The sequence below is a fragment of the Carya illinoinensis genome, chromosome 11 (assembly GCF_018687715.1).
Source record: "Carya illinoinensis cultivar Pawnee chromosome 11, C.illinoinensisPawnee_v1, whole genome shotgun sequence".
Lineage (NCBI taxonomy): Eukaryota > Viridiplantae > Streptophyta > Magnoliopsida > Fagales > Juglandaceae > Carya > Carya illinoinensis.
The window spans coordinates 43126721-43149374 of record NC_056762.1 but is presented as its reverse complement, the minus strand read 5'-3'; the positions used below and the strand labels follow the sequence as shown (position 1 = coordinate 43149374).

The following is a 22654-nucleotide window of genomic DNA, read 5'->3' as shown; positions in this document are numbered from 1 at the left end:
CGAAGTGGAAGCTTCTGTCCCCATGATTGTTTGTAACTTGACCAAACAATTTTCTGTTTAAATTTCGCCAAGGTAAATTCCAGACAACTACAAAGAAACATTAACACTATGGACATGACGATTCATCTTCTTGCTTTCATGCATATTGTACAACAATTCAATAGTTGATATTGCTGATTAAAAGGGGGAAAAGTTGACACGGTTTTCTTTTTGTACCGTCTGATCACCATATTTACAACTGGGATTAAAAAGGAAAAAAAAACATCCTTCACATTTGGATCAGTTTATACAATTGTATCAAACAATACTATACAGGAGACCTACCAGTGAAGGAGCCTGGCATGCTACCATCATCGTGTATAAAATTTCCACGAGTAAAATAAAAAATGACTTAACAATTCTGTGGCCTTGAGTATTTAGGAGGCAGAGATGGACATCTTTCGTTCATATGCGGGTATGCTTCCATGGAATTGTATCCAGGTAATTCCATTCGATACTTCCCTCGAATCTGACAAAAAGGGAGCTTCACATTGTCCCCATCATTGCACCATTTTGGCAGCCGGCTTGAATTACTCTCAAAAAACTTGAGGTTATAAGCATCCTTTATCTGCATTCGTGGCAGAGAAATAAATTAATATATAGAAAGAAAGTTTACTTGCATATTATCTAAAAAATCAGTCTTGAATGGGCATTCACATTATCTATGACACTCTAATTGTCATTTTGAATGTTTTAAAGCTTACTAAATCCAAACCGGAGAGGAAATAAAAAGGGGTATAATCTACCAGTGATGTAAGATATCTGCACATACAACCGGTACAACTGCAGATTTCTTATCATTCAGATGCTGTATATAATGTACTGTCTTCTTCTTTACTTGTATATTTATAAACCAAACTTATTGAGCTGAAGCAATAATGAGATTTTACTCCCGAATAGAAAGGAATTTATTTATTGACAGACTCACTGTGAACTCGGTGACTTGAATATAGCTGGCAATCGGATCGAACAACCCTGCCTCCTTATACATTTCAAGAATGAAAGCAACACATGATGTTGACTTCCCATCAGCATAAAGCCAGTCGTCTTGTTCGGGTATAGTCAGCAATTCATCAAAAGATGAGCCACGCTTTTCAACTTCTACAAGAATATCAGGAAGACTAAGACCCTGCATGGAACATTAACCAACTCAGATAATACAAGAATCACGAATAACAATGAATTTTAAAAATGATCTTGTCCATTTTTTGCTCTCAATTAATGATCTTGGTCAAGGGCTTGACTTCTAAGCAAACCAAAAAAAAGGAAGGAAAATGTAGAGAAGTTGATATAACAATCTGCTAGCCATCAGATCTAATGGTTAGAAGGGTTTAGATTAGGCCATAATATCTATTTTTAATCCAAGGAGGTAAGGCATGACAGGGATTTCAAGGTAACAAATTCCCATTTGGTTTACAGTGACAGGCTTGTGTTTTTCAAACCACGTACATCTAACTCATTCTTTAATGCTAGGCTATCTATCTTCTGCATAAATATATTTCATGGCTTCAACTTACACCTCAATAAGATAACCTGACAAGCAAAGCGGCAAAAGTAGATGAAGGGCTGTTATGATACCCGAGTTCCATACTTTATTTCTTTGGGCATCAGCTATTTTTCTTAATCGGGCTAGTTTTCATGATTTTCTTGTTTCCTTTTCTAGATCCTAATTGTATCTGGTATACTCCCTGTGTACTGGGCTATGCCTTTTTACTTGGTAATAAAATTTTATTTCACTTATAAAAAAATACCTGAGTTCCAAGTCGTTTGTTCAAGGCTTCATTCCACATGTTAGCAGCATATTCAGGCTGTATTTGATTCCAAACTGTCATTACAGAAGCAACCTGTAGAATTACGTTTGACAGTCAGAACCACTAACTTAAGCACGCCTAAGATTCACACCTTTCAGTCATAAACACATGCGCATGTATCATCCTAATCTGACAGATAAAAGTTGTCAAGACTACCAGAAAGGTACCATTTCTGAGACACCACAATGCTTTGAATTAAATCAGCCAATTGTTATCCTAGTAAAATATACATACCAGGTGAGCATCCAACGGAGGTGGATAGTTCCTGTCTATAGTGTCTATCCAACTAAATATCATATTATGATAACCATATGGTTTGCCATCCATGCTCTGAGCATACTCCCATGCAGCAGTCTCGTTGAACTTTGCTCTCACATCAGGATGCAGCGGAAGCAAAGCAATATGGGGATTGGAATCATCTTTATTCAGCTCAAAATCCCACCACTCATCCCATGGTAACATGGCAATTACATCTTCTCCCTACAAAAAAAAAAAAAAGGTAGAGATAAAACACTGGCACATTAACTCCAAATCCTAGTTACATAAAAGTAGACCTTATATAAGATACTTGGCTACTTGTTACTCATCAGAGAGAGAGACAGATGCTCAGCTAATAAAAATAAATAAAAACCAAAGAAAATGAAAAGATTAAAAACAAAATTGGGTACACACCCAAATATAAAAGTTTACAAATTAGGTGGAATATATTGCCTAAACTGTTTTGTTGGTTGCTTCCAATCCTTGTGATTGTCAGCTGGAACATCATGCCAGGATAGCACGGTCACAGATGCTTTCCCATAATCTACTGAAAAGAGATATATCATAAATTCCTAAAATATATTTAGAAGAAGAAAAAATCACAAAAATATTGATATCAAGGGATATCAGTAAAAAAAAGCTGCATGCTACAAGGAAGACCATGCTATAATTTTGTTTCATGGTTGCACCTTTTCATTTTCATGGCCTGATTCACCAACCCATAACTTTCCTTCAGAATCCTTTAAGCAAACAGCGGAATGACCAGCATATGCTCCACTGACCCACTTCTCTAGAGTCTCAAAACCACCCCATCGGCCACGAATTTTGGATATCGCAAGGAAATCGCCAGAGTTAATATTGTCAACACTGATGTTTGTCACCCAGGGTTGAGGACGTTGCTCAAAAGATGCCCCCATGTGTTTCTTGAGAAATCCAATGTTAGAGTTCTCACCCCATCCAGTATTTGTAAATAAGGGGAAGACATCCCATAATGCTTGAAGAGTTCCCAGCATCCCTGCTTGCATGAGGAAAATAGAGACTCCCCTGTTTTTCACCTGATTCAGGTAGAAACTAAAAGCCACATCTACCACAAAATTTATGCGCTGAAAATAATAATAATAATAATAATAATAATAATAATAATAATAATAAAAAAAGAGTTGATGTAGTAAGTTTTCAATAACAGAAAGTGGCAACTTACATATTCGAACTCAGCTTTCCCTTGCCACTCTTTAAACTCATATGTATGCTCCCGAGATATAAAGTAGTAATCCCAAGTCACACGGTATGGAGTTGCAAAGACATAAAGATCCATGCATGTCCAACTATGAGCATTGCTTACCTGGACAGGCACAAACATAACTCTCAACGATTTATTTTTTTATCAGCTAAAAGACAACGTACAGTGTTTGAAACAGCACCCCATATCATAATCTAGCAGAATGGGCAGCATCGAAGCAAATGCCTTTCAATGAGAAGAAGAAAAACCTCGAGGTATCCAAGAAACCACTGTCAAAGCAGGTAATTTTTTGAACCACAAGTCCTCGAAAGATTTATGAATATGATAGAACTCAAACACATTTATATGATGCAATACTATGATGTGTTTAGTCTCAATTACACCTTGAATCATAATCGAAATTTAAACCATCGAAATTTAAACCAGCTACAACCTAATTCCGGTCGAAGCGTAACTCCAATTATGTATTTTGCAAACCACGAACCCTCAGACTCACCTATCAGAGTAACGTCTATACGAGTTCGACTCAAGACCAGCAATAAAGCTCAACAACTACAACAACCAGATGGTCAAAATTCCGAACTCCAAGAAAAATAGCTAAATTTAAGAAACCACGCAGGGAAAAAAAAATCCAGATTAAGTTCATCCCACACCTTGACCAAGAAGGGTTCCACCGCCAAATTCGACAAATGCCCAGATACGGATACTCAAAAAGTCAAGAAAGCCAACACAAATCAAAGAGCCAGAAAAAGGGAAAGGAACAAAAATAGAGGTAAGTGAACTCAATAACCAGACCTTGATGTGAAGGGTCCCACCGCCAAATTCAGAGCCGCTCTTGTTGTGGAACTCGATCCAAGCCCTGTTACCGTAGAAGCACGCGCCCTTCCATTCCAGAGTGTCGTTTGGGGACGAAGCAGCGCCCACGAAAGAGGGCAGAAGGTCCACTGGGCTATGGAGCGAGTTGAGGATAGGCCACGAGACTTGTCTGGGCAGCAGAGGGAGCACGTCCCGGGGGCGAAACGGAAACTTTGCCGAATATAAAAGTGGAGAGAAGAAAGAAACCGCGGTGAAGAAGAAGAAGAAGGAAAGCAAAGATAGTGAAGGAGCCATGGTTACGGGAGAGAAAGAGGGGTAGAACGGGGAAATAACTTAATCAGTGACAGGGGGGTTGTGTGAAGGAATCGATTCCTCCCACGTTCCCCGTCTCTTTATCTCTCCATGGAAGACAACTTTTACTCTCCGAATTGCATCCTTTTTCTTATATAGTATACATATTGTTGTGTAGCCCTTTTTATTAGTACAAACTTGTCTAGATCTTCTATTTTTAGCCCAAACTCGATACCAAACATCATGATTTTGTCCTCCTTATTTCGTATCTATTAATGTTTCTGACATACAAAGATCTCCAAACAAAAAAAATAAAATAAAATTGATGATGATGATGCTGCTGGTGCTGATGTGTTATACAGTGAGATTATGACTCATTTTTTTAGCTTCTTGGTTGATGGATTCAAGATTCCTCTCCTCTTCTTATCAAATCATGTTATCCATAGAGGGATTGGGAAATACTTGGGATAAAAGCCTGACCAAGATTGATAAAAGAGTCCACTACAATTTTTTTAAAAGGGCTTAGGGCCCAATTAGGGTCATTGGTCCATTGGCCTAGAGGAGAGCGAACACCAACAGTGACGGCTCGGCGATTGCAGGTTGAGGGGTTGGAGGAGTATAGTTAGAGTAAGGGCGTTTGGCAAGGAGGAAATTAATTAGCTGCCACTTTAAAAGACTTTTGGGATAACAATGGTAATTAGCATTCCATTATTTTTCTTTATTTTTATTTTTTAAAAGGATGGGATGAAGGAAAAGCATGCAAATAGAGTAGAAATCGATTGATTTTAGTGTGTACGAATTGCGATTACCTATTCTAAGGTTTGGTTTGTTTAGTGAAATCATCTCACTTCATCTAATCTAATTATTATAATTTTTCTAAATTTTTAAACATAATATAATAAATAATTTAATTTTTTTAAATTTTAAAATAAAAATAATATTAAAAATTATTTTTAATAATATTTTATTTAATTTTCATCTCACCTCAACCCGATGTCCTAACCAGACCTAAATTTGACACTCTGATAATGATATTCGATAAATCGTGACATTTGTGGAGGTTATAGATGCTGTAGGATTCGAATATGCCTCACCTGCTATTATGATTAGAAACAATACTCCAACAAAAACCCCTTTTTTGGGACTTTAGCACCTACACCATATTATCGGTAGTCAATCCAATGGCTCAAAAGAAGGCCAAGTTAATGTTAAATGGACCACATGCCACATGCAAGCTTGCTTGGTTGCCACTGGGATTGGCAAACGAAAGCCAAGGACTTTTGAATTTTGAGTGTCAAAGACGTCTAAGAAAACCTTAACGAAAGTGTAAAAAAACAAGATCCAACACCCACCCCACAGCCTCTGTTGACACGCACACTCTATGCTCACCACATCCTAGTCTTGTTCATTCCACTCCACAAAGCCACCAGCCCCTTCCGCAGCCACTATTCAATGTTGCGAGCCATTCATTTAAGTCCCCCCTCCCCTTAGGCACTAGAACTGGGACTTCTTCTTCGACACTACTTTCCAATGTCAATCTTGGCTCAACACAAGTACCCTTTGAGCTTCCGGCACCATGTCCACCGGTGCCACAGGCCGTTCATCCGCACCCGCGTATGTTGCTTGGCCGCCACCACCAACACCGCCAAGCCTAGGCTTAATTCTGACCAATTAGTCATGGAGCCACGGCTCGATCCCTCACCAACCTCTGTCACAGATCCTAACCGTCCCGTTCTCCACGACCCGACCCTGAAATCAACATGGTCTCATCGTGCATGGGTGGCAAGTGGGTGCACCACGGTGCTCATCTCTCTAGCAAAAGCAGCAACGGGTGCAGCAGAATCACACCTATGGCTCGAGCCCATTTTAGCTGGCTGGGTCGGTTACATTTTAGCAGACCTTGGGTCCGGAGTCTACCACTGGGGTATCGACAACTATGGCGGAGCGTCAACTCCATTTTTTGGTGCCCAAATAGAGGCATTTCAAGGTCACCATAAATGGCCATGGACGATCACTCGGCGACAATTTGCGAACAACTTACACGCCCTCGCTCGAGCAGTGACCTTCACAGTGCTCCCATTAGACCTTGCTTTCAACGACCCAGTTTTTCACGGATTCGTGTGGGTGTGCTCTGGCTGCATTATGTTTAGCCAGCAATTTCATGCTTGGGCTCACACCACAAAGAGCAAGCTTCCGCCACTGGTGGTTACATTGCAAGATGCAGGGCTGCTGGTGTCTCGTTCTCAACATGCTGATCATCATCGCCCGCCTTATAACAATAACTACTGCATCGTGAGTGGGGTTTGGAATGAATTCTTGGATCGACAAAAGGTTTTTGGAGTATTGGAGATGATGTTGTTCTTTAAGCTAGGGGTAAGACCCCGGTCATGGAGTGAGCCCAACTCTGAGTGGACCGAAGAGAATGAGATCCCTCCTAAAATTACAGCCCACTGACCTTCTCTGGTTACCTCTCCTTTTTTCACACGGTCGAGTTTTCTTGCTAGAATTTATGATCCATTGTTTGTGGGTGAATGTTATTGCATATTGCAATGCGATATATGTAGTTTGTGGATAGACGTCTATTTTGCACAATGAAGGCCGTTCAAATAAGCAAAAGGCATCGTGAAACCTTTTTTGTTTAATTTTTTGTAACCTATCGTTTAGAGACATTGGTACAATGAGACCATCAACATAGGCAGAACCATATATTAACTAAGACCGTTCCAAAAGGGCACGTCATCAGTGTCGTTTAGGGAACTTGATACAACATCGACGATTGCACAACCAAAGCGACCACCTGTCTATTTTTTGCATGACCTCAGTAACATTTTTTTTTTTTTTTTGGGAAAACGTACAGCCAGAACATGGACCCTTCAGTTGGTATCTCTTGAAAAAGTCTACAAGCCGGACATTTCTCATAATCTAGAACTCTTCTATTTACTCACCACCCATTCGGAACTCCTTTAATGCCATACAATAAAGCCAAGGTGCATTAATAAAAAGAAAGATTACTGTTCTTAATCTTGAATTTTGTCATTTTCAGTCGCACCAATTGTTGTGTCCCATTTTAAGGGATTTTTCATTTAAATAGTTAACTTATAAAACCACTTAAAATGTGTGACATCAATCTGTACGAGTGAATATGATAAAATCGAAGATGGGAGAGTAGCATCCATCTAAAAGGAATGAGCAGCACAGATAACCTGAGAAAAAGAAAATTAATCTCAAATGTTGCGAGTGTGGAGCCAGTTGAGACAATTAGATATCCGGGGCACAATCTCACAGCATCATGAGCATGTCTACGTCTATCTAACTGCCTCTATAGGGTGGTAAGCGCAAAGAGAGTTATGCTTTTTTTTTTTTTTTTTTTAACAAAAAGTCAGGGCCCCATGTACGAGAGGAGCCCCTACCCCAATTTTATTAAAAACCCTCACTTATGGCGGAGGAAAACCGTGGTTACAACCTGACGCATGGGGGATACAAAAAACCAAAACCCATGCGGAAAAAACCTTAATAACCAAAACATTCAAATACAAAGCCAAAAGAAAAAACAAGAAACCAAACTCAAAACCAACCGATGACATGACAACCTGCAAAAAACAACAAGCCAGCCAAAATGGAGCATATAACAAAACAAATATAAAGAACTTGCCAAGCATAAACCTTACGAAACCCTTAAGTAAGGAAGGCCCAACTTATCCATGCGAATAAGGCCTCTTAAAAGGCTGGGCAACGTCTGATCACCAGACCAATCAGAGTTCAAACCCTCAGCACCACTCTTTGCTAAAAAATCAGCAACTGCATTACCTTCACGAAAAATGTGAGTCACAGTATAAACCATACAAGTAAGAGAGTCACCAGACCAAAGAGAGTTATGCTTGCACATGGGGAGAGACAGAAGTGACAAAGATGATTCCTTCCATTGGACCAACTCGTACTAGTACTACAAAGTTAATAATAACATATCACTTCCCTCCTTTATCCTTAGGTAGCAGCCTAACAGGCATTAAGCTGCGGTTGTTTGAAAATCAAGCGTTGAAGTATGAACTATTGAAGTTGAGAACGAAGATACACAGGGGAACCGGTACCGGCGTTTACCATCTCTGTGGCCATTATCGATCATTGCAAGACCTTCCCGCAAAAGCAACAAGTTTTTCTGAGCCCCATTGATCCCACTACACACACACACACACACACACACATATAAGGAATAGATAGTTAAAACATACATCTAGTTAAGTATCAAGGGTATCCATAGCACGGCCGGAGGTCCAAGAGAGCCATCTCTCAACTTCATCAACAGTCGCAAAGCCTCGAGGCTGAGAGGGAACGCCAAATGTGAGCGTTTAAGGACAAAGTTTAAAGGAAGAAAAAACATAGAAAACTCCAAGAATCTGAGCAAACTCTAAAATTTCATTATGGTCTTTATTTAACTCAGTTGGAACAGATCGAACAAGATTTTCTTTCCAATAGAAATCACCTCAAAACCACTACCCAATTCCTGGAAATCATGAGCAGGATGTTAATATGACAAAATCAATAAGCATGCCGAATCAGAAAAATGCACAGTAAAGTACAGAACTTATAATTACACTTAGAATGCAACAATCATTGTTAAACTATCCTTCATTTTCAATCGTACTGGGATCTAGCACTCAGGGACCAAGGGTTACACGCGGACGGTGACAAACGTTGGCCTAGCTAATTCCACTTATACTCTGGATCTTCTTGTACCTCGAGGGATAGGTATGAGTGTAACCGATCTTCAATTTTTTTTTTTTTTAATACTTAATGGAGTGACTATTAGTAAGTTTGTATATTTTTTAATATTTAAAAATATTTGATAAAAAGATAAATAAAAAATTATAATTTTAAAAGAAAAATTATTTTCATCAACCTCACACCACATGCTATACATAATTTTTAAACTTTTTATATATTTTTTTCTCTTACTAAATATATGGTATATAAATGATAAGTAGAAAAACTCAATTATTTTAAAAAGAATAAAATAAAAAAATAAAAATAAATATGATGTGTGATAATAATAAATAGCAAAATTCATTATATTATCCTTATATTTTAAACTATTACTCTCAATTAAATTAATATAATTTTTATTTAGAAATTTGTTTATTATATTTTATTTAAAATTTTAAAAAATTATAATAATTAAATAAAATAAAATAAGATGAGTCAAACGCCGCTTAAAGTTTTTGAAATAAAGGAAAAATGTCAAATAAATCCAACGTTGAAGGGTACATAAATTTTGTGGACGAAAGAAAAATGCATTTTTTCCTCTTTCCCATCAGAATGTCAAGCACATACAATGATGGACTCTCTCATCTTCTTTTAACTGTACTAAAGCGGAATTGTCAATTTTAATCATTAGATTAATTGTAAATTTATTAAAATATAAAATAATTTTTTGTCTCTTCCCGTCAGAATGTGATCAGTGTCCTATCTTTTTGTTTTTCTTCTTCCTAAGAAAATAGAGTACTGTGACGTTTCGTATGCTATTTGTTTCCCCCAGAGCACGTTTCGTATGCACATTTTCCCCACCTCAGCGACGTTTTGTATGCATTTTTATTTTATGGGTATCCGTTTTGTATGCACTCACAACTGTATCGGAGCGGCGGTTTCATCCATTAAAGCAGCTCGGGGAGACGGAGGAAGGTAGGAAAGTGTTTTCAAGAACTATTTTGGTTCACGTGGGTAAGTTTTTTCTAGAAGTTTTCTGACGATGTCATAGACTTCACTTTCTCGAAGTGTTTGCAGAAAGTAATTTTTGTTCAGTGCGGCGTCGTGTTGTTGGTACGGTAGGTAGTATCTTTGGGAAATGATTTGGTTGTCTTGCAGCAACGCACACTTCCACCTTTCTCTGTAGCATTGTTTTGTTCTGCAAACATAAAAAGGGCAGGCTTTTGCCTTTTTGTTGAAGCTGTTCAACCTCACTAAAGCTGAGAGAAATCTGCATTTTTCCGCTTCGAAGGAACCAAAAGGTTCGAGTTCAGCAGAGCCTTTCATTTTCCGGAAAAACAAACAGAGGACAAGGCAAAGAAGAAGGGGAAAATTTAACGGATTACAATAACCCTTTGCCTGTTGTACAAAATAGAGTCCATTTTCCAACCTTCTTGACCTCCGACAATGACTGAACTATCAGACAATACCATTGAGCTTAGAGAGGAACTCATGGTTTCGCCCATGTGTGACCACAACCCAACTTTCAGACGAGCCCGTTTTCTAAAACCCTCCGCGTTCTCCATAAAAGGGCCAATCTTTGAGCTTCCTTCACTCTCTCCCTCTTCCCTACCACCCACTTTCGAACCCTCAAAATGGCCTCTGAAGGTCAGATTCAACGGCTGGCAAAACCCGCCAAGAAAATGGAAAAGTTGGGTCGATTCCATGTGTCCCAAGTATCAATCTTTGTGGAAGAAAGCCGGCATATTTGAAGCTATAATGAATTCTACGTACGAAATCGACATGAACCATGATATTGTTATTGCTATTGCTGAAAGGTGGTGTTCTAAGACCAACACATGTATTTTTCCTTGGGCAGAAGCAACGCTCACGTTGGAGGATATAATGGTTTTGGGAGGTTTCTCAGTTTTAGGAGAATCTGTTTATAGCCCTGTCGAAACCCAAGAGTTGAAAGAAATAGAGGCGAAACTGATGCAAGCGCGTGTTGAAGCTTTGAGGAGTAAAGCTCGCAAGGCCTGCCCAGGAGTGTGGATGAAGATGTTCATGAATACTGAGAGCGAAGTCGAGCATGAAGTATTTCTTGTTTTCTGGTTGTCTATATCATTTCTCCCCAACTCTAGGTGGATCAACAAGGATTTTTTCCCTATTGCTATTCATCTCGCTAAAGGGACTCGAATAGCGCTTGCCCCTGCAGTTCTTGCTAGCATTTACAGCGATTTGAGTCTGTTGAAAGAAGCCATTGTTGCATTGGACAAAGACGTGGTCGAAGTAACCTTCCGGTCACCGTATCATTTAGTTCAGCTTTGGGTGTGGGAGAGATTTAGATCACTGCAGCCAAAGCCAAATCTGATCATATGTGGTGACCCGGTATTTGCTCGCTGGCATAGAGTCAGAAGTGTGAAAGATAAGAATGTGAGGTCGGCTCTAGACTCGGCCAGGGAAAGTTTTCTTTGGCGTCCTTACGTTTCATATACATTCAGATTGAATTGTCGAAAACTTTATGGAGAAAAGGAAATTTGGGTACCGGTTAATGCTAAATTGGATGAAGAAATAGAGGCATGGGTTAGATATTTTAGGGTCTCCGAGCTGGTTGGGCTTGGCTGTATAGAACATTACTTCCCACATCGAGTTGCAATGCAGTTTGGAATGGATCAAGATCTCCCGGGCTGTGTTGCTAAATGCAGTAAGGATCATAAAATTGCCTGGAACAATTATAGTAAGCGACCGAGTGATGTGACATTGTATGTTCCATCCCGCCTTTGTGAGGGTGAGGTTACCACTCGTTACTTGAACTGGTGGAAACAATCAATATCAGGTCAGGCACTACGGGTTCCAACAGGTAAAGATGGTGATGTTTTGCCTGGTTTCTCTCCCAAATTTAACAAGGTTAAAGCTGAGGACTCTGTTAACATATATAAACCAACAGTGCCAAAACAAGTTGCTCAGGCATCCATAGGAAACAAGGGAGATAATGATGCTGATGTTCCCCCTGGTTTCTCGCCCAAATGCAACAAGGTTGAAGTCGAGAAATCTATAAAGGAAGATAAATCAGCAGGTGGGGAAATGAGATCTTATGGCATGCATGACAGTCTAGGTAGAAGAGCAGATGGTGTTGATGAGCCTTTTTTGGGCCAATCACAGAGCTTTTCAGTGACGGATGGAGCTGTGAAAAAGACGGAATCAATGATGAGAGCCGGGGAAAATATTAAAGTTGAAGATGCAGTGAAAGGGCTAGAAAGAGACATTGATGGTCCAGGTGAGAGCAAGGCAGAAAGTCTTGTTTACAACAGGGTGAGCATCCATGGTAAGGAAGGAGAAGGTGGTAGCTATACACATGAAATACCAGGACGGGAACTTGAAGCTCGGATTACTCGGCTTGAGAGAGCGATTGCAGAGCTAAAAGCGGCTAGGTCTAGCTAGTTACAGGTTTGAGGAAATACCTATTAAGTAACTAGTTCAATTCTGTTAGTTAGTTCAATTCTGTTAATTAGTTACGTTGGCTATAATGTATTTACTTTTATAGCCTTCAGTATTTTACATGTATAAATACAGAGTGTAACTCCAAATAATAGACACTTCAGATTTTCTCTTCTCAGTCGATGACTTTACTTCATATCTTTCTAAGTTGCAACATGGTATCAGTGATGAAACTATAGGGTTCCATTTTTTTTTTTTGCTGCGATGGCTGATGAAATGCCAAACTCTAATTCAGTTCTGAACTCTAGTTCAGTTTACATGCGTGATCAACTAGCTGATCCCTATCATTTGCAGAATGGAGATTCGACTGGTTCTGTGTTGGTTTCTCAAGTCCTCACGGGAGATAATTACCACACATGGTGTAGATCAATGCAAATTGCCTTGAAGGCAAAGAACAAGATGGGGTTCATCCGTGGAGTCATACAACAGCCAGCTGATTCTGATCCTTTATATGAATCATGGGAGCGATGCAACAACATGATACTATCTTGGATCTTGAACTCTGTTTCAAAGGACATTGCAGGAACAATTATATATGCAACAACTGCAAAAGAAATGTGGGAAGAATTAGAGAATCAATTTTCTCATGGAAACGGGCCAAGAATTTTTCAACTACAGAAGGATCTTGCATCACTATCACAAGATCAGTTATCTGTAAGTGCTTATTATCGAAAATTTAAGTGCTTATGGGATGAACTACTTAACTACAATCAGATTCCCAACTGTACGTATGGAGCATTAAAATCTTGCAGTTGTGGTGCTGTCAAATTTTTTTTAGAATATCAACATAGACAGCATGTTATTCAGTTCCTTATGGGATTGAATGAAAATTTCTTTCACATTAGAGGACAGATTTTGCTTATAGATCCACTGCCACCGATTACCAAAGTGTTTTCTCTAATTATCCAAGAGGAGAAACAACAAGAAGTTGGATCAACACGTTCATCTAATGTTGAAACAGCAGCATTCTTGAGCAAGAAGACAGAAACTCATAGACAGAATTTTGGGAGGCAGCAAGGAAGAAAAGAAAAACTGCTATGTACTCATTGTGGGATGACCAACCATACGGTTGATAAATGCTACAAGATCCATGGGTATCCTCCCAACTATAGACAACAGAAAGGGAGATTTTCCACAGCCAATCAAGTCATGGCTCAATCTTCGAGTAATTCTTTTGAATCCACAAACTCACTGCCTTTCTCTCAAGAAGAATGTCAGCAATTACTTGCTTTAATCCACAACAAACAACCATCTCAGGATACTCATCAAGCAGCAATTGTTTCTTCTATTCCTAACCTGTTATCCTCTTCAGCAGGTATAAATTCATCCCATCAATCTGTTTCCAGCTTAGTCTTTAATGTAAGAATGCCAAACAATACATATTCAAACACCTGGATCATCGATACAGGTGCCACAGACCACATAATTCATTCTGTTGATTGTTTTACAAACATTACTCAGAAAATCAATTCTTCTGTACAACTTCCAAATGGTGAAAATGTTCCAGTTACACATATTGGAAGTGTACAAATATCTGATCAGTTAATCCTAAAAGATGTGTTATGTGTACCATCTTTCTCATATAATCTGATTTCAGTGAGCAAATTAACCTCCAATCAGAAATGTTGTTTTATTTTTACATCTAATGATTGCTATATTCAGGGCCTTACCCCATGGAGGATGATTGGGAAGGGTAGCAGAGTTGCTGGTCTATATCTACTGCAACAACCACAAGCTAATGCTGTTGATAGTTTTTCTACCTTCTCAAATACCAACTCAGTAATACAATCAAAGTTCCACCTTTGGCATTGTAGACTTGGCCACCCATCATTAGCTAAATTGCAAGTTCTTTCTAAATCAATTCCAGATGTTTCTTTTTCAAATAAAGAAGTACATACAAATCATTGTTCTGTATGTCCTTTAGCAAAACAGAAAAGATTGTCATTTCATACTCATAATTACAATGCTAGTTCTGTTTTTCAATTAGTACATTGTGATATATGGGGACCTTTCTCAATTCCTACCCATGATGGATTTAGATACTTTCTAACAATAGTTGATGATCATTCAAGATCAACATGGGTATATCTCATGAAGTCTAAATCAGATGTGAGGAGTATTTTCAGTTCTTTCTATAGTTTGGTGTTTACACAGTTTAAAGCAAAAATCCAGTGTATAAGAACAGATAATGGTCCAGAGTTTAACATGTTAGATTTCTTTTCTTCAAAAGGAATTATCCATCAAAAATCTTGTGTGGAAACACCACAACAAAATTCCATAGTAGAACGTAAACACCAACATCTTCTCAATGTAGCTAGAGCTTTGAGGTTTCAATCAAATGTGCCTTTGAAATTCTGGGGTGAATGTATACTCACAGCCACATATATAATAAATAGGATTCCTTCTCCTCTTCTAAATAATCAGTCACCTCATGAAGTTTTATATGGAAAAATTCCTTCATATACAAACTTAAAGGTTTTTGGTTCATTATGTTATGCTTCAACTCTTACTCAAAACAGATCCAAGTTTGATTCTAGAGCCAGAAAATGTATATTCATAGGATATCCTTTTGGTACAAAAGGATACAAATTATTTGATCTTGAGAAAAATACATTCCTCATTTCTAGAGATGTTGTGTTTCATGAAACAGTTTTTCCATTTTTTTCTGAACTTAAATCCTCTTCTGATTCATCTCAAGTTGTAGTACCCAAGTACATTCCAGAAACAATCTCTACTACAAACAGACAGCCCACACCTCATTCTGAAACAGTATCTCAACTAGAGCCTAACATCATGGATTTACTAAACACTGTTTCTCCAAACATACCAAACCAATTCAATATCCAAGATGAAAATCAATTTCCTCACTTGAGAAAATCTACTCGACAGCATAAAGCTCCTAAATATTTGCAGAATTATCATTGTCACCTTGCAACTTCTACCTCCAACACATCTCCTGAAGGTATGCTCTGTAAGCAAGTAAGTACTCCTTACAACATTTCTGATTTTATATCTTACTCAAAATTGTCATCCTCACATCGTGCCTTCAGCATATCCATTTCATCTCAAATAGAACCAGAATTTTATCATCAAGCTGTCCATCACCCTCATTGGAGAGAAGCTATGTCCCTTGAACTAGCTGCTCTAGAATCAAATCACACCTGGACACTCACTGAACTCCCACCAAATAAAATTCCAATTGGTTGTAAGTGGGTTTATAAAATTAAATATAAAGCTGATGGTTCCATTGAGAGATATAAGGCAAGATTAGTAGCAAAAGGATATACTCAAAGAGAGGGTCTTGATTTTTTTGAAACCTTTTCTCCTGTTGCAAAAATGGTGACAGTAAGGTGTTTCTTATCATTAGCTGCAATACATGGTTGGCATCTTATTCATCTTGATGTCAACAATGCATTTCTATATGGAGACTTAGATGAGGATGTTTACATGAAGTTACCACCTGGATATCTTCGAAAGGGGGACACTAGAGTGTGTAAATTGCATAAATCACTCTATGGCCTGAAACAGGCATCTAGACAATGGAATTCCAAATTCACAGCAGCCTTAATTCAACTTGGTTTTCAGCAGTCCAAGTCAGATTACTCCTTATTCACAAGGAAAAAGGGCATTGAATTTGTTGCTTTATTAGTATATGTAGATGATATACTTTTAGCTAGCAGCAACATGGCAGCTGTAGAATCAATTAAAACTGCTCTTAATGATCAGTTTAAATTGAAAGATCTTGGACCTGTCAAGTATTTTTTAGGTATGGAAATTGCTAGAAGTAAACAAGGCATTTCCATATGTCAAAGAAAGTATGCTTTAGAGCTGATAGATAGTGCTGGTTTACTTGGTTCCAAACCAGTAAATTTTCCTATGGATACTCATTGTAAGCTCAGCAAGGAAGATGGGGAGCTAATAGAAGACAGCACAAGTTATAGAAGAATTATTGGAAGATTATTGTATCTTACCAATACACGGCCAGACATCACTTTTTCTGTGCATCATCTCAGCCAGTTTCTTGATCAACCTCGAGTGCCACACATGCAGGCTGCTATGAGAATTCTGAAATACATTAAAAAGGCTCCAGGACAAGGACTTTTTTTCTCAGCATCCTCTTCCATTCAATTAAAAGCCTTTGCTGACTCAGATTGGGCTAGCTGTCTTGACACAAGAAGATCAGTTTCTGGTTTCTGTGTGTTCATTGGAGATTCACTTGTGTCTTGGAAATCAAAGAAGCAGAAAACTGTGTCCAGGTCATCTGCTGAAGCTGAATATAGGTCCATGGCATGTGCAGTATGTGAAATCACTTGGATTACTTCTTTACTTTCAGACTTACATCAAACACTTTCCAAGTCTTCACTATTGTTCTGTGATAACCAAGCTGCTTTACATATTGCTGCCAACACAGTGTTTCATGAAGGAACAAAGCATATTGAGTTAGATTGTCACATCATAAGGGAGAAAATACAAGCTGGCATCATTCGAACTTTACATGTCTCTTCAGTTCATCAAGTTGCAGACATTCTAACTAAACCATTGGGTTTTAATTCTTTCTTTTCTCTTTTGTCCAAGATGAATGTACAAAATATATACAATTCATCTTGAGGGGGACTATTAAGTAACTAGTTCAATTCTGTTAGTTAGTTCAATTCTGTTAATTAGTTACGTTGGCTATAATGTATTTACTTTTATAGCCTTCAGTATTTTACATGTATAAATACAGAGTTGTAACTCCAAATAATAGACACTTCAGATTTTCTCTTCTCAGTCGATGACTTTACTTCATATCTTTCTAAGTTGCAACAATACCAACCAAACAAAGTTGGTCTGCTCCATAGCTCTACAATGAAACTGCTTTGCTTCAGTTATATGTCCTACTTGAATTATACATGGTTGAAAGCTCAGGATGAAATCAAAGCAAGTATTTTGGTCCTTGTGCTCATAACAGAACCTGTTTCACTAATTAGAAGCCTCTGGCAATGATTTAGTGCTTTAGTCTTTATACCTCTGGAGAATGATGTGCAAGTCGTCACATATGATGCATATTTTCTGCAGTTTGTTTGCTGATATCTGTTCAGTAGATCAAAACAGAAGTAACTATCACAAAAACGAGACTGCGGGGGCACAATCATTTCAGGAAAATCAGCAAAGTGCAAGACAATAAAAAGGGAATGAACAAAGAAGTATTAGGGAGGGAAAAACAAGATAAGCCAATTCTCTGTTTCTTCGATGTTTTCGGAACACTAAGCACCATGGTGTCAGATCAAACTGACATTGAACATCATTATGTCATTTGTTTTGAGGGCTATATTACTGCGAAAAAAAATGTCATGTTCGCCTTAAAAAGTTTAATCGCCCGACTGTACAAGATGCATTAGTGTAAACTATCTCGACCTCTACTTTCTACGACTCCAGCTACAAAAGAGTCGCCTCTACAAATACATTTTCATATTTTTTAGGTCAAGTTTTTGGGAGAAAAATAATAATAATAATTACAATCGTGAATATGCAAGTGACATATAATTATTTTAAAAAATGTGAATAAATATATAATTCACATAAAAAAAATTAATTTTTTAATAATAGACTATCATTTTTCAAAATGACCATACGGCATTTACACATTTAATAATTAATAGAAAAAAACATAAAAAAATATTAGTAGGGCTGTTGTAATTTCAGCTATTGGAAGGCAAAAGTATCATTTCTCCTTTTTAAATTTTGGTGAACATATATGAATGGCATTTATTCACCAATCACCATGATTTCTTTGGTTCTCTTGCCACTATTTACACACAAAAATAATTCAAAAATACAAAATCATAAATTATTATATATGGGGCAAAATGGAATGAAAATATATTCTCTCTCAACGGATTTTTGAAAATAAGATGGAGAGGCAGTTAAGCAAAAGATTGGTAGCTGCTGTTTCTTCCGAACATATATAGAAAATTTGACTCGGTCATTTCCCTATTCGACTCAAAGGGATTGTGGGGAAGATAAACCAAAACAAATTAATATTGTGGAGAGTTTTCCTTCGTTAATTTCCTGAAAAACCAGGTTCTGGTTTTTCCGGGATTAAGACAAATTGATAGCTAAGCAGATTGGTTTCTCCATTTCAAACGCTTTTTGTTGTGTCGACCGAAAGTCTTCACGGTGTGACAAATAAATGCAAGATTGTGATGATCTTTCGAATTTGGTGTGGTCAGATTGAGATTAAAGTTGGGAAGAAGGAGAGTAAAATGGCCGGGTGTTTTCATTGTTGCATGCCACAAGAGAAAATCGGCAGAAAATCATTAAAAAGGAGCATTAAGGAATACAGGGACACAAAAACTTTAGCCTCCTTCACTAAGCTCTCATTCAAATCAGGTAAATTTTTCACTTCAATATCCGTTCTTTTTCTCCTCCACAATAAAAAGATGACTTTTTTTTCATCAATATGCATTAAAATTATATTGGAGATATAGAAGGAGGGGGTGGGTGCCTCGTACAAAAAACCCATTACAGCAATTGAGCACTAGGAAGAAAAGAGGGGTAAAATTAAAAGAAAGAGAGAATGTTCATGTTCCTTAGGCTCAAGAATCGCTAAATGCATATTCTCATTCGCTGAGAGAAAGAATGTTCATGTTCCTTATGCTCAAGAATCGATTGATAGAAAGCATTTATGATCGTCTGTGTTCTGGCGCGTTTTGATGGTGAACTCTACCTCACTACCTCCATATTCTCATTCGCTGCAGTGCAAGGGGCTCACGTGTGGTATGGACAGCGTAAACATAGGCGCTGGTTGGATGATAGCGATTCTTGAGTCGTTTGGAAGATCGATGTCTGAGGCGTGTGTGAACTGTTGGTGGCTAAGATCGAGATTTTTCGATCTTAAAGAATGGAAAATTAAAAAAATAAAAATAAAAAAAAAAATACTTGAGAAAACCGTAAGGGAAATTTTAGATGAGTTTGGGTTTTTAAAGAGGAAAGGCATAGAGAGAGAAAGGTAAGGTTGCACAACATGAAAAAGATAGGTTTTTTCCTAAATTTTTATTCGACCAGATAGTATTCATTGATAGTCTCCATCTGTGCACATTTTGTGACTTTGTTTATTTTCTTCTTCACCTATCTGTTATGATTGTGATCCAGAATCCCAATTCGTCAAAAAAAGAAAAAAAAATCCTAAACTTTGTGTAACATGTCCTGAATTTAAGGATGGAGCCATTTTCTTTTTGTTTCCAACACATGGAAGCCTCATCGATCACGTAAGCAATAATTTCATGCAGGTGCAATAATCTGAGATTTTTGGTTTCTTAAGTTATGCATTTTTCTCTTCCTGGCCTTCTCATTGCATGTCATTTGCTATTTACAATGGTATTATGATCTGCTTCCTTCAGATCTCAACAAATGTACTCATTTAATTCAAGTTATATAAACATGAGTAGTAAACCTTAAAAGTGCAGAATATTTGTTAAACATTCTCCCCTGATGTTTATGAACCTACATCTTCATCTGCAAATTTGAAATTTGGAGAATTTGTTTCTATTCTTCGATTTTATGTTTTCCTTTTCTGGGGACTACTCTGTGTTTTTGGAACAACATTTTTCCCCTCCAAATCGAATGGAAAATGTAAATTTGAACATGCTTTTATATTCCAGATAGCAGCAGGAGAAGGTTCATAACGGAAGAGATAAAAAAGATCGGAAAGGGAACTATTTCCGCTAGAGTTTTCACTTTCCGTGAGCTGTGTGTTGCTACTCAAAACTTCCACTCTGAGAATCTGCTGGGTGAAGGAGGCTTCGGGAGGGTGTACAAAGGGCGCATTGCAAGCACAAATCAAGTATCATATTATACAAACAATCATGTTTAGTTTTTAATGATTACAATTCAAATAAAAACAAAGATATACAAAAATTCAGTAACTTTTCATGCCTCATCTCACTCAGGTGGTTGCAGTTAAGCAACTCGACAGGAATGGATTCCAAGGGAACAGAGAATTTCTTGTGGAGGTTTTGATGTTGAGTCTTCTTCACCATCCTAACCTTGTCAATTTGGTTGGATATTGTGCTGATGGGGATCAGAGGATTTTAGTTTATGAGTACATGCCCAATGGTTCCTTGGAGGATCACCTTCTCGGTATGCCCGAAATTACTAATACAAATGTCGTGCTTCATTTTAGATTTTATCATCTCTATTCTCACAAGTTATATAGAATATTTTAAGCAGTTATCGAATATATCGATAACTGCGAGCTTGCTATCCCAGCTGTAATGGTATCTGAGCAACTTTTTTATATGATACACAGATATAGCTCCGAACAGAAAACCTTTGGATTGGAATACCAGGATGAAAATTGCTGAAGGTGCAGCAAGAGGGCTTGAATACTTGCATGAAACAGCTGATCCACCAGTGATATATCGGGATTTCAAAGCATCAAACATACTATTGGACGAGAACTTCAAACCAAAGCTTTCGGATTTTGGCCTTGCAAAGCTAGGTCCAACTGGGGATAAGTCCCACGTCTCCACCAGGGTGATGGGAACCTATGGCTACTGTGCACCCGAGTATGCTCTCACAGGCCAATTGACAACAAAATCCGATGTCTACAGCTTTGGAGTGGTGTTTTTGGAGATAATCACAGGAAGGAGAGTCATTGACAATACAAGAGCAACAGAGGAGCAGAATCTAGTTACTTGGGTATGCCTATTATATTCTAATTTCCCTCCCAAAAAAAAAAAAAAAATCATAGCTTTCTCAAGCATTAGGACTGAATTTAAAAGCTTTCAATGTTGTGATGATCATCATGCTCCAATGGTTACTTTTTTCTGGCATTCCTTTTAGTTTGACATCGAAGTCTCAATCCTCCAAGGTAGCAGTTTGGCTGTGCAGGAAAGCATATAAGTTGAGGCCTTAAAATTGATGATCAAGTTGTTCTTTTTGCAGGCACAACCACTATTTAGAGACAGAAGGAAGTTCACGTTAATGGCGGACCCTTCGCTTGAAGGACAGTACCCAGTAAAGAGTCTGTACCAAGCTCTAGCAGTTGCAGCCATGTGTCTCCAAGAGGAAGATACTACTCGACCTCTAATTAGCGATGTCGTTACAGCTCTTGAATTTTTATCCGTGAACAAGAACGAAGAGGCTGGTGATCAGAAAGACGAAGCCAATTCAGCTTGTCCCGATAAAGAAGAAAGTGGTGGAAATATCGAGTCTCGTAGCTAGATCATGGTATTGTGTGTGTAAAGAAAATGAAAAAAAAAAAAAAAAAATTGCAAATGGTTAAGCTTTTGAACCGTTTCATGAAATCTAGACACGATGCAGGTGAGCTGCGCTGTAAAAAAAAGAAACATAATTTGAATTCAACCCGAATGCCAGTTGTTCTAATGTCATTCTTTTCTCGTTAGAGGTGTGTAATCAGAGGAAAATTTGTTAAATATATAAATTAATATCACTTTACATGATATGATGATATAAATAATTTTATTTATACTACATATTACATAGGTAGTATAATTTAATTAAAAAGATAAGTTTTAAAATTTAATTTAAATTTTACAAATTAAATTATATCATATAAATAATTTGTAATATAAAGAATAATGATAAATACAGTCATTAAGAGTGCAAGCGCTGTTCAATCGTTTTGAAAAATAGTTGAGCCCACTATTAAAAATTTTGATGTGGATCTAATATTTCTAATATTTACTTATTTTTTTTAAAAAGATTGTGCGGTACTTACGTATTCATGACTAAGGTATAACGGTTTAGTTTGGTCCAATTTTGGATAAAATTTGGGACCAAACTAGTATGTACCGATTTTATATTTTTTAAAACCGATTACGCACTGGTTACCCTCTTAAACTGGTACCTCTAGTTTTGATAGTTTCGACCTTGTATGTCGATTTTAATAATATTAGTATATATAATAGTATTAGTTATAGTGATAAGAATAACTATATATTAGTATTTGTTATAGTGATTTAAATTTATTATAACTATATTAGTGATAGTGATAATATTAATATTACTATATCAT

At 37.5% G+C, this 22654-nt stretch overlaps 4 protein-coding genes across 4 annotated transcripts; 3 read left to right on the top strand and 1 right to left on the bottom strand.

Annotated features, from left to right (window-relative positions):
* Positions 1–145: 145 nt before the first annotated feature.
* LOC122281483 lies at positions 146–4751 on the bottom strand. The gene is made up of 7 exons (XM_043092991.1): positions 4144–4751; positions 3310–3450; positions 2798–3163; positions 2085–2330; positions 1791–1883; positions 968–1168; positions 146–607 (listed from the first exon to the last, which is right to left on the bottom strand). Exons 1-7 carry the CDS (start codon positions 4456–4458, stop codon positions 392–394), a joined length of 1578 nt encoding a protein of 525 aa, XP_042948925.1. The 5' UTR covers positions 4459–4751; the 3' UTR covers positions 146–391.
* A 1087-nt stretch (positions 4752–5838) lies between these two features.
* On the top strand, positions 5839–7071 carry LOC122280451 (fatty acid desaturase 4, chloroplastic). Its single transcript, XM_043091350.1, has one exon. It carries the CDS (start codon positions 5986–5988, stop codon positions 6907–6909), a length of 924 nt encoding a protein of 307 aa, XP_042947284.1. The 5' UTR covers positions 5839–5985; the 3' UTR covers positions 6910–7071.
* Positions 7072–10032: 2961 nt separating this feature from the next.
* Positions 10033–12771, top strand: LOC122280450. Its single transcript, XM_043091349.1, has one exon. The coding sequence runs from the start codon at positions 10603–10605 to the stop codon at positions 12574–12576; it is 1974 nt and encodes a 657-aa protein (XP_042947283.1). The 5' UTR covers positions 10033–10602; the 3' UTR covers positions 12577–12771.
* A 5853-nt stretch (positions 12772–18624) lies between these two features.
* On the top strand, positions 18625–22021 carry LOC122280899 (probable serine/threonine-protein kinase PBL23). The gene is made up of 5 exons (XM_043092018.1): positions 18625–19005; positions 20277–20458; positions 20565–20754; positions 20924–21315; positions 21562–22021. The coding sequence occupies exons 1-5, from the start codon at positions 18819–18821 to the stop codon at positions 21838–21840; spliced, it is 1230 nt and encodes a 409-aa protein (XP_042947952.1). The 5' UTR covers positions 18625–18818; the 3' UTR covers positions 21841–22021.
* Positions 22022–22654: the final 633 nt, after the last annotated feature.